The sequence below is a fragment of the Epargyreus clarus genome, unplaced genomic scaffold (assembly GCF_041222505.1).
Source record: "Epargyreus clarus isolate Ecla_fem2 unplaced genomic scaffold, WU_Ecla_fem_2.2 ptg000018l, whole genome shotgun sequence".
Classification (NCBI taxonomy): Eukaryota; Metazoa; Arthropoda; class Insecta; order Lepidoptera; family Hesperiidae; genus Epargyreus; species Epargyreus clarus.
In genome coordinates this window covers 4644322-4656577 of record NW_027332226.1, presented here as the reverse complement: position 1 = coordinate 4656577, position 12256 = coordinate 4644322, and the positions used below count along the sequence as shown (strand labels likewise).

Sequence of the window (12256 nt, the reverse complement as noted above, 5' to 3'; positions counted from 1 at the left end):
GTATTTTTCTTATTTAACTCATAAAACATATTTAGACAGACATAAAAACAAGTTAATTACAATTATTAATTAAATATCATTCATTAGTCGCCGACATCCTCCCCCTCGTGCGTAGCACCAACTCCTGGCCCGGCGACTCCATGCTCGTGGCTCGACGTGACGACCGCCTCCCCGCAGTCTGGCTCGCTGGTCGATGCTCCACCGCCTGTGTCGTCGACCGCTTGCTCTTCATCACGTCGTGCTGGTACCAGTAGCACCAACTTGGAGCTGGGACGTTTCAACACGCCCCCCGTAGTGCGCACTTCCAGTACCCTGGTGCGACCGTCAGGCCCAGGGAAGGTTCGGACCACCTCACCCCTCGGCCAGGCTCCTCGTGGCAGCGTGGAGTCCACTATTAGGACCGTGTCTCCACACTGCAAGTCCCTTGTGGCAGCTCTCGCGTCGACTCTTCTCGGGATCAGAGTTGGAAGATACTCTTTCACCCATCTGCTCCAGAAGTGGTCGGCTAGTCGCTGCGCCGTCCTCCATGTGCGCCGGCCGGTGAGGTCTTCGTCGGTGAATGTTCCCAATCTTGTGCCGCAGGATCTCCCAATTAAGAAGTGATTGGGAGTGAGGGCACCTTCTTCGTTGTCTTCGTCGGCTTCGATAAGAGGTCTTGAGTTCACCAGGTGCTCCGCCTCCAATAGCAGAGTGTGCAGGACTTCTTCCTTGGGATGCCTTTCCTTGAGGGTGACCGCCAAGGCCGTTTTGATGGAACGGACCAGGCGCTCCCATGCCCCGCCCATGTTCGGAGCCCCAGGTGGTATGAATTTCCATCTGATGCTCATCCGCTCGGCTGTAGTGATTAGGTCTTCTTTGTTGAGGCTGGCGAGGGCTTCTTGAAGTTCCTTGTTGGCCCCCACGAAGTTGGTGCCGTTGTCGCTGAAGATCGTCTTCGGCATCCCCCTTCTTGCTGCCATTCTTCGTAGCGCCAGGATCATGGAGTCCGTTGACAGAGATGCTGCCAGTTCCACGTGGACGGCTCTGGTTGTGAGGCACGTAAACAGAGCGCCCCACCTCTTCTCATGACGCCGACCCACCGTGATGCTCATGGGCCCGAAGTAGTCCACGGCGGTGTATGTGAACGGCGGTTCCCCATGCCGCAACCGTTCCAGCGGGAGATTCCCCATCGGCTGGAGTCGTGGCGTGCCGCGGTACACCTTGCACCACTGACACCGATGAACCGTCGCTCTCACCGCAGACCGTAGTCCCAGGATCCAATAGCGCTGCCTCAACTCGTTGATCACCGTCGCGTGGTTACCATGGTTGAATACTTCATGGTAGTACGCGATGAGCAGTCTGGTGATGTGGTGCTTGCTGTCTAACACCACAGGTTTCTTATCTTGCCGAGTGTGTCTTGCCGCGTCGATTCTTCCTCGGAGTCGTAGTAATCCATCTTCCATGACGACATCCAATTTCTTAAGCCTGCTATTCTTCTCGAATGGCTTCATCTTCTTGACGCAGCGTACTTCATCTTGGAAGCTCTCTTCTTGGCTTCTTCGTAATAGGATCTTTTCGGCTTCTTTTATTTGGTCGGGTTCGAGGGGAATGAATCTTCTTTCTTGGGTGTTCTTGTTCACGGGCTTCATTGCTACCTTGGCTTTCTTCTTATTCCTTTTCCAGGTAGGATCTTGACGCTCAGACTTGCGGGACACGTTCACTGCGTGTTTCTTCTTTCGGCACAGGTTGACGAACTGTAGTACCCTCGCGGTCGCTCTTACTAGTCGAGTCCAACTTGAAAACTTGACTGGGTTCGGAGTTGGATGCCGATCAACGGGCTTCGTTGCCCCCACAGTTGACCTCTTCTTCTCTTCTCCCGTGGGCTCCGCCTTGAAAGTACGTGGTTTCGGCCAATCTTCCTCCTCTTGTGCCAGGAATGAAGGTCCGTTGAACCATCTGTGTCCGCTCCCGAAGTCCTTGGGCACTTCCCTCGTTGCGTCGTTACTATCGAGATTCTTTACCCGACTTTCATAATCCTGCTTCAGTGCCGGATCCCCATCCAGTTTCTTTTCGATGTTCCTTAACCGGTTTTCCGCTTGCTTGTAATTGTCGGGCATTTTCTCTTCCTTGTTTTTCCATAGCAAGCCGGTCTCCAAGCGCCCATTATCCAATCTCTTTGTCGTTTCTTCTAAAATTGCCAGAGCCCTTTCTTCTATGTCTGTGGTCGGTCGACGTGGCTGGATCCCCAACGATTCTACGGCGAAATGTTCCTTGACCTTTTCTATATCCTCTTCTTTAGAAGACACGTGCGCGCAGGTTACGAAGTTCACAGGTCTTGATGCTGCTCCATCGGACCCGTGTAGCACCCACCCTAGGTAGGTCAATGATGCTACGGGTTGACCTCTTTTCCCCTTGCGTGTGGCTCTGGACACGATGAGCTCCCAATTGTCTTGTCCGATTAACAACTTGGGTGACTCTTCTTCATAATACAATTGTTTCGACATTGGCTTGAGATGAGCGCATTCTTCAATCCTTCTTATTTCCAATCTCTGAGGCGTCAGGTTGATGTCATCTATCGTACGGGCCCCAGTGATGGTTCTCTTCTTGATCTGGTGCATTCCCTTCAATCTGACGTTGACCCTCATTGAATCTTGCTTGGAGATGGTCTTCCCACCTACGGTCTCCAAGGTGAGTGCTTCCACGGGTCCTTTGAGGCCGATTTGTCTTGCAACCGCAGAGTCGAGAAGCGTGACAGTTGACCCCTCATCCAGTAACGCCAGTATCCGGGCAGTTCCCTTCGGTCCATAAAGCTCAACAGGAACCATCTTCAAATATGCCTTCGCTGTCCTTGCAGTGTTCACCGGGAGCATGACGTTATTCGCAATTTCTTTCTTCTCTTCGGACTTCGGGTGATCCCATCGTTCTTCATGAAGCACGAAGTGATGCCACCGCTTACATGTCTTGCACGGTGGACGCCGACATGTTTCCTTCCGATGTCGTCCTTGGAGACACTTGAAACACATCTTCAACTTGGTAGCGACGTCCCACCGTTCCTTCATTGGCAGCTGTAGAAATTTGCGACATTCGAAGAGGTGATGCTCGTACTGGCAATGTGGACAGGTCTTCTTTTCTTCTATTTGTTCGGACGTGGTGTTCGTGAATTGACGTCTTGGAGGCTGGCGCGGCTGCTGCGTAGTCTCCTGCGTCGCGTATGGTCCACACCGGTCCGCTTCCCTGTTGAGGAACTTCATCAAATGCACCAGGTCTGGATCTTGATCTTCTGCGTCGGCGGCGAAGTCATACCACCGATACTGCAATACCGCCGGCATCTTACCCAGGATAATCCTTACCATTTCCGGTGAGTGTAGATACTGCGGTCTTCTTAGCCCCCGTATTGTCGCGACGGTGTTGTTCACTCGACTGGCGAACACGCAGATGTCGCGCGCATTTTCGTTGATCCTAGGAAGATTCTTTACCTTTTCCAGTTCCATCAGGATCAGGGCTTCTGGTCTTCCAAACCTTCGATGAAGAGCTTCTATTACTTCTTCAGGAGGGCACTCTGAATATAATAGGCTCTTGATAGCCTCCCTTGCCGTGCCCTTAATTGACCGCCGCAGCCGCGCCATATTCTGTGCATCCGTAAACAGCGGTGCGGTGTCCTCATATACCGTCCTGAAGGCGATCCACTCTTCGCTTCTTCCATCGAAGTCGGGTAATTCATGTACGTAGTTAGGTTGCGATGCATTCCTTGGAGCAACACTAATGGCCTTCATGATGGCCTCAGCCAATTCCTTGGTCCCGTTGCTTGAAGGTTCCGCTTGGTCTTCAGGCTTGACGATAGTGACTGGAGGTTGACTGGCTCGCCCCTCCCCGGACGCCCCCAGTCGGTGCCCCTCCCCGGACACCTCCCCCTGATGCCCCTCCCCGGACATCCTCTCCATCGTCGACTGAACCCATGTGTGGATGTTCGCGTTATGCGACCAGTCTTCGTCCTCGACCTCGGACTCTTCATTCTCCATCTGGACCAGCTCCCACTGCGCCTTGGCGAGTTCTGCAGCTGCCTTTGCTTCTTCCAGCTGTCGGCGCGCCAATTCCAGCTTGGCTTCCATCTCCCGACGTTTCGTTGACTTCACCGACCGCGTTTTCCGGGTTCCAGCTGTTGCAGCAGTTGGAGCAGCTGGAACACCTGGAGCAGCTGGAACAGTTGCCAAGGTGCCTGAAGTGACTCTAGACTCATATGTTGTAAGCGTACCCTCAGTTGCGGTGCCCGATGTCCCCGAAGAGTCAGTTGTCCCCTGCGCGCTTTCCGTGGCGCGGGGTGCAGTCGACTGGTTCGGCGACGAGGTTCTCCTCTGGCTCCGTGTGACTGGCATGGCGGCGTCAGTAACCCGACGATGTGACGACCAGCACGATGATCCGGCTCGAAGGACCAGCTGTTGTCGCGGGGCGCTGTGTTCGGCGGTGTGGTGGTATGCCACGCCGCCACCTAACCTGCGACCGTATAGGGGTGCGGGCGTGATGTTGTACGGACGGCCTTCTTCCGTCCGGCGCCGGAAGCCCGCTCGTGGTGATAGTCGTCGCGTCGGGGAGTTGCGCCTGTCCCGTGCCGTAGAGAGGGTAGGTGCGGGGAAGGGGTGACGTGCAATAGAAACAATAATTGACGTGCAATAGAAACAAGAGTGTAGGCCAGCCAAAGCCTCTTCCCTATCCCGACCTAACCCCTACTTCCTCTTCTTGCACAGGAACGCTTCCGTCTTCAGATCTTCCTTTTCTTCCCCAGGAGTCTTCTTCTTCCCCAGGAGTCTTCTTCTTCTTCAGGAGTCTTCTTCTTCTTCGGGAGTCTTCTTCTTCTTCAGGAGTCTTCTTCGTATTCTTCTCTGCTGAGACCATGCTAAGGCCGGAAAACTGGTTTTCTGAGCTACCCCAGAGCAATACCGTAAAGAGAGCCGCGCTTTTTTAGGCCCATTTTCGTGTCATTTTCACTTTGGCTGACCTAGTTTTCACCCTTTCTTTATTTAATTTCCAAAAGTTACATACATGTATCATACATGGTTGGAATCCTTATAATTAGCCCTATTTAGCTACATAAGTTTTATATTCATATCTTAATTAGTTACGAAGTTATTCTCGAAAATATTACAAAAAACGTACAAGTTACGTCATTTCACATGTCAATAATCCTAATTATCTCGAAATTATCATAATTGATTCTTATTATTCTTACATCAATATGAAGCTAGAAACATATTCTAGGAGATAACATAAACTTTAGAAATATAAAACATGTATAAAACTCAAAAACCTAACCTTAAATACTGTTTTCATAAAAATACGTAAAAACTCTAATAAAATACTACAAATGCGACCGATAGCGCCATCTACCGTGTCTTATCCCTAAACTTAAAACTTACGTAATGTATTTTTCTTATTTAACTCATAAAACATATTTAGACAGACATAAAAACAAGTTAATTACAATTATTAATTAAATATCATTCATTAGTCGCCGACAATTATACTATTTACTGTTCCTTAAATGATACTTATATTGAAAATTATTTTCTACTTTTTAGTTAATTTGATCATAAAAGCGTGTTTTTTATTATTTTTAACTATATTTTTTCAAGTAAAAAGTATTTGACATAAAAAAATCGATGTCCCGTTTTGACTGAAGTAATCATTGGTCACTATATTCCATGGTCAATATTTACGTTTGCGTACACTTGAAACGCAAGGTCAAACACTAGTTGTCTTTTTTTATCACATTGTTCTAATAGCTCTGTCCCTTATAGAACATTTGTCTATGTAGTTAAAGGTGAGTAAATTAAAAAACGTGCATGTGTGCTATCAAAGCAGTTTCGCTCAAGTTTTCTCTTAAGTTAGTGGGCGTATAACGTGTCTAGTATAAAATGTCATTGTTAGTGTCCGTCCGAGATTTCTTAATGTAAGAAATGTAGCTCATAATGCCATTTGTAGGTATATACTACAATGAAGTAGATTTTATAAGCAGTGAAAGATTCGTTTCTATTTCAAAGGTGTCTGATATTACGGCCTAAAAATTGTTAAAAGCGGTCGCACTCGCAAGTAAAACTGCGTGTGCGATCTCGTCTCGTCTTAAAAAGTAAAAGTTCCCAAAGTTATCAGTTACTTGATGGATTTAGGCCTTAACTTAGTTATTCTAAAATTAGAGTCGTTGCATAGTGAAACAGAAAGATAGATGTTGATAAAGTGGCTAAGAATTAACCGTCCATTTAAAGAAATATACCATAATAAGAATTGACAAGCAGTACAAACAATAGGCAGGTCACATAAGTATGTAGGTAGGTATATCGTAGAATCGATGGCCGATCGAGCAGACCCGTTCTTGAATGGAGACCATAAATCAGCATAATACGTAATCAGGACGCCCTTCCCGCTTGTTGGACCGATGTCCTTAAGAAGCTGGTAGTGGCTAATGTCACTGGGACTACTACTTGATAATGAGAATAGCTATTCACTTGTTACATTTCGTCAAGTCATGGTGTGGCCAGCGACGTAATGTATACCTACGTCACTGACCATTACGAAATGCAGACACCATCGGCCGAGTCGACTCGAAAGTCGACGCCTCAGATGTTCGACCCGATTCTCTCCCGCAATTTTAGTGAAAGTATTTTGCTTGTAGCGAAAAAATGTAAAATAACAATATTGGCTGACGGCTAGTTAATTTTAAGTACACACAGAAAGTTAGTTGAACAATGAATGCTGTAGATATATTCATTAGCAGTTGTTTCTACTTTTATTTCTTGTCGTCTAATCGTGGCCTAGGTTACGACTATGTTTACGACTTTTTAAAAGTAAAATAATTTGGCAATTTGTTAAACATACATATATTATATCAGGGAATTAAAAGTTTCAATCGCAGCTTAATTTATTGTTGCATTTTTAAAATATACCTTAATCTCCATACCTTCTCAGACGAGGCCTGTGTTTCTGTTTACATGTTTACTGATGATGTGACCAATATAACCAATAACCATGGTGTTTACACGTTCAAAATCATTATTTGCACTAATTTTTATCAGACTTAATAGCTCTCAAATATACCTATTTGTTTTCTTAAAACATAAATACGGCACGGCACGGAGGTTAATAAACACTTAATGACTTTACATCCTTCCGGTATTCACGAATCCATAATAGTAATTATAATTGAAGGCACTTTTTGTAATATTCTCTTGGCCGCTTCATTACAGTGCATGCATTGTATAAAACCATAGAACCGTTATAATAATAGTCGTCAATCTTTGAAGTTTTCGTAGCAAAAAATAACAAATTTGTAACGTACCTAATCTAGGTGTCTTTCAATCCCTTGTATGCTACATCCGATGTAAAGCAAGCGAAAATATTTTTATTCTAACGGAACAAAGCTGAAAAGAAGATTTCAAAACGCAGCACAATGGAAATATTACATCCAATGTTTAACACATTTTATTAACATCTTATGGCGTACTTTGTCAATCGGACTCTGCTGAGCTGAACTTTCACTGTCATTGGCCCCAACTCGGAAGTCATCATACGATGTTCTTGACGTGGAATGATATAATACCTCATTGCTTGCAGGCATGTAGGTTCTGCAAGGATTTTTTTTAAGTTACGTGAACTTTATGATAAACTGGTCTTTGCGTAGGTAAAGCTCCAGTAGCATTATAATATTGATGTCTTTTACGAAGGTGTGTAACACCTGCCACATTTAAACTTCTTTGTGGGCTACAAGTGCCTGTGTACGCTACATTTTATTGAGGTCTATCTTAGACCTAGATCCTATATCTTTAATAAATGTGAAAAAAAAGGATTAGGGTCTGAAACACCTTTTTGTTGGCTGACTAAAATAATATAGTAATAATATCAGCTTTATTGTTTATACATTATATAATGCGTAGATCTCATAATAAATAAATATCGTTTTGTCCTGTCTGCTTTTGATCTTCGAGACTGTGTGGAGAGACAAGATTTCGCTATTAGATTAATTATTAGAGGTTCTTCACAAAGTAAGTTTAAGTACTATGTTCAACGTTCAAATAGCTCAAAATGTACTATACTAAATATACTTATTGTATTTTATAAAATATACTTTTGTAAAATGATTGTAAATACGAGTAAAAATTATTTAGGGTCTCTATTAAGTATAACAAGACCAAACAATTGAATATTAAGCGCATTTTAGTTAACTACTTACCTACCTTACTTGGTTTATAGTTCAAGAGCTCTCTTGAAAAAAATATGACATGCATTAGCAATTCAAATTTCGATTACAGCGAGTAATTTTGAACAAGCACTTAGATGGTGGGAAGTAATACGTAACGTGACTATAACACTTTAAAGGTAGAACTTATCTTTTTCTACGACGGCATACGAGTATCTGCCAAACTTATTTTTAACTATAGCAGTAATATATTTTTGCTATGTTCTGGTTGATGTATGTAAGATAAGACACTACATTGCAAACATAATTGTGCCAAGTGGCTGCGCAATAACATTTTTAACACGAAGTACACGATACTTGGAAATCCCATGTTCTGCTCCAATATGACTTGTGGGCCATTGCGACTATGATGGGTTCCAACTTATATAGAACTCAAGAGAAGAATATAAGTATAATTAAATTGAATATAAGAAATTTAAGCTGTACCCAGGTGTTGTCATGTGGACAACAGAGAAACTGGTGGAAGCATGCCATGTCAATACCTACCTCGCGCAAAAAAGGGTGGCAGATCAATTATTAACTAGTTCCATAAGCTACGAGTAGAAAATAGCAATTTATAACAAAATACATCATTTTATTATTAGGTCCATTACAGCCCAGTGAATAATTTAATGATTGTTATTAATACTCCTACCTTGATGGCTATTTAATGACGTTAAGGAAAAAAATCATAATTATATGAAAATTAATATCACTTTTTATCGGACTGATAGTATCTTTAATAAATTCGTAATCTTTTACAGGGCCTCGGGCAGGACTTAGAACCTTCTTATTTTTTTATATCGATACTACACATACATAATAAATAAAATTATCCATAGCCTCCTCTTATCTCAATTAAGGTCATACCATTTGTTCATAGTCTACAGAAACCATTTATAATCATTTTTGAAGGTGGTAGAACCCTGAGTGGTTCTACTTCGGAGGAACCAACTCCACATCTATTTCAGCCTGATACAACAGTGTTAAGCGCTGCTGTTCTGGTTTGAAGGATGTGGTAATGGAGACATTTAAGTGTCGATCTTTGTACTACAAAAAACAGACAGATTTAATATTAATTACAGGGGTTAGCTCATTAATTTAATTATAACGGTAATTGAAGGTTCATAATTTTTTGTGTAATTAATACAAGTGAAAATGAATTTACATTTAATTTTCTCATTACACATTAATTAATTATTATTTAATAACGTTAATACATTAGGTACATTTATATACTCCTTATTGTAGGTAAACATTTTATGTGTAATTATTACGTGAGAAAATCTTGTTACATTTAAATTGTTAACTTAATGTTATGTTGTCTCTAGCAAGTTCGCACGTAAACGCAATGTAATTAATTATACAACCGGATTTTAAATGTTGCATTTTCTGGATATTCATTTTTAACTCTTCAAGGTTTCTGCTAAAAGTTGTTTTGGTATTCAAACAAAATACTCTTATATCTATAAATATGTAACAGGAACTTTATTGAATTATTATCGCCTGCAGAAAAAATTCATCACATTCATAAAACAACAATATATCTATTTTGCAATTTCGAAATAATAAATATATAAAACATATTATTATGTATTCCACATAAGTACTTCTCACATTTTGAAGTGTATCATCATCATCAACTCGTTACTGTCCCACAGCTGGGCACGGGTCTCCTCTCAGAATGAGAAGGATTAGGCCATAGTCCACCGCGCTGGCCAAGTGCGTATTGGTAGACTTCACATACCTTTGAGATTTTTTTTTATAAATATATCAGGTATGCAGGTTTCCTCACGATGTTTTCCTTCACCGTTTAAGCAAGTCATAATTAAGTTCTAATACGCACATAATTTTGAAAATCAGAGGTGCGTGCCTGGGACTTGAACCTCGGACCCCTCGATCGAGAGGCCGCGTTTCTTAACTACTAGGCTATAGCTGCGTAAGTTTGAAGTGTATATTTTCCAAATTATTCAAATTTATTCGAGGCGTTACTTGCATCTCTATCTCGTTGCTGCAATGCGGATTACGGGAACAAGATGTGGGTTTAATATTTAACGACTGGTGTACAACCATACATAACATGTCCTCTAAAGCACGTAAGTGCGCATTAAGTTAAGCCACTATTGGGGATCCATCCATCTCCGGATCGTGCTCAACATTGCTTAACTTTATAAGTCAATTAAGATCTATAACAATCACGGAGTTGAACACGCCCCGTTTTAGGATGGTTTTACTTTAGAAGCATGTATCATGATTCTAAAGTTAGGCTACTCTTAAACCAAGTCAATAATTATACAAACATTATTTTTTTCAGATCTGCATGGCTCTCTCAGCGCTGTACCACACGTTCTCCTGTCGATCGGAGAACGACTACAACACGTTCCTAATGTACGACTTGTTCGGGATAGCGCTGTCACTGCTCGCGATATACACCTCCGGCGTGTACTACGCGTTCTGGTGCAATCATGTAAGTGTTCTAAACGTTACTTCCATAAATCTCCGCTTGTACTTCTGGTGTTCTTCGATTGGAGGACGACGAACATGTTCTTGATAGTACGATAGGATGTAATTGTTGCCACTCGCGATATATACATCCGGTGTGTACTACGCGTTTTTGTGTAATCATGTAGGTGTAGTAATGTCCATGTTCATTGACTTCACGTTGTGCCCAGAGGATGTACCGCACGTTCTCTAGTTGATTTCAGAACGAGTACTACACGTTTTTGATATAGGTACAGAGGTATGTCCTGTTTGGAAACAGCGCGCAATATAATTTGAAATCAAAATAATTATATATTGATTGTCTTGATTTCAAATAATTTATCATCACTGTTGCAAATCACATAAATATAGTCTGTAGTACGTCTACCACGTCTAGCATACACTTTATTGTACCCATCTTGTTAAAAGAAGTGTGTCACTCTAATAGCAAACGTACCTACATGGTTCTCTTGGCGTTATGCTCGTTGTCGATTTAATTGCAGTATTATGTAAGGTTTACAACCTAGATAAGAGCTACTTCCTGCTCACGGTATGGTTTTCGCATTCTGATGCAAAAAATGCCACGGTTTATTAACTTTTGATTTTGGTGTTTTATTTCATAAGGTTTCAGCAAACGTTCACTTCGGGTAAAACTCCAACCCTGTTTGGAATTAATGGCAGATGTTATTTTGAGTACGAATGTAATGTATTTATAAAAATAAAACTCGAATTTATTTTTACGTCAATTATTTATTAATTCATCGAAATTCGAATATAATATGACACCTACTGCCGATGCAAAAGTTGTTTTAAGAGAGGAATTTCAATAGCTTTACGTAAAGATCTTATCGTTCGATTATGCGTGTTATTACTTTTATGGTTTACTTTGAAATAATGTGCCTTGGTTTACGATATCACATCGGCACCTTTTTAAAAAAATAAAGTATGCTCGTACAGCATGCTGTCTACCTAACAGAAGCAACGACTACCCCGTATGGATATATTTAACTAATTCCATATAGGACAGGGGTTTTACCTGAAGCCAATCCCAGATGTGTTGCCTCTCCTAAGGACTAAGATGGTCATCTCATATGTAACTCAGCCGGCATCCACATCTTTCTACTAAAACGCAAAAACGCTAAAAAGGGTTCTACCGCCTGTCAGAACGTCATTTTCACTATCTACTAAATAAGCAATAAGCATGTACAATTGTACATTATGTTACATTATTTTATTCACGGATTATAATTAAATAATGATATTGATACACAAATAAAATAATGTATATGTTTAAGAACTGACGCATATTAAATATGTAACGAGGGTAATGGAACTTTTAAACAGTTTTCGTCAAGGTCATGCTTAATCCTTAATTTTAATAAATAAATCTCGTTTAAAATACCTATTACAATACAATAAACAGAAAAAATATAACTGAAGAATGTTACTACCTATTGCCATACAAATTGGCGTATTCTTATATACCGGATACGTTTAATAAGTAGCGTTTGAGCTATACTCTAGATATATTTATGGATAGAGCCATCTATTCGAACCGGATTGACAGTGTCT

The 12256-nt window shown here is 41.8% G+C and overlaps 1 protein-coding gene across 1 annotated transcript in view; it reads left to right on the top strand.

Annotated features, from left to right (window-relative positions):
* The window catches only part of LOC140749420 (progestin and adipoQ receptor family member 3), a 30452-nt gene that overhangs the window by 7911 nt on the left and 10285 nt on the right, over positions 1-12256 (top strand). The window contains exon 4 of the mRNA XM_073082450.1: positions 10518-10670. Coding sequence (XP_072938551.1) covers positions 10518-10670 — 153 coding nt within the window. The remainder of the gene's footprint in view (positions 1-10517; positions 10671-12256) is intronic.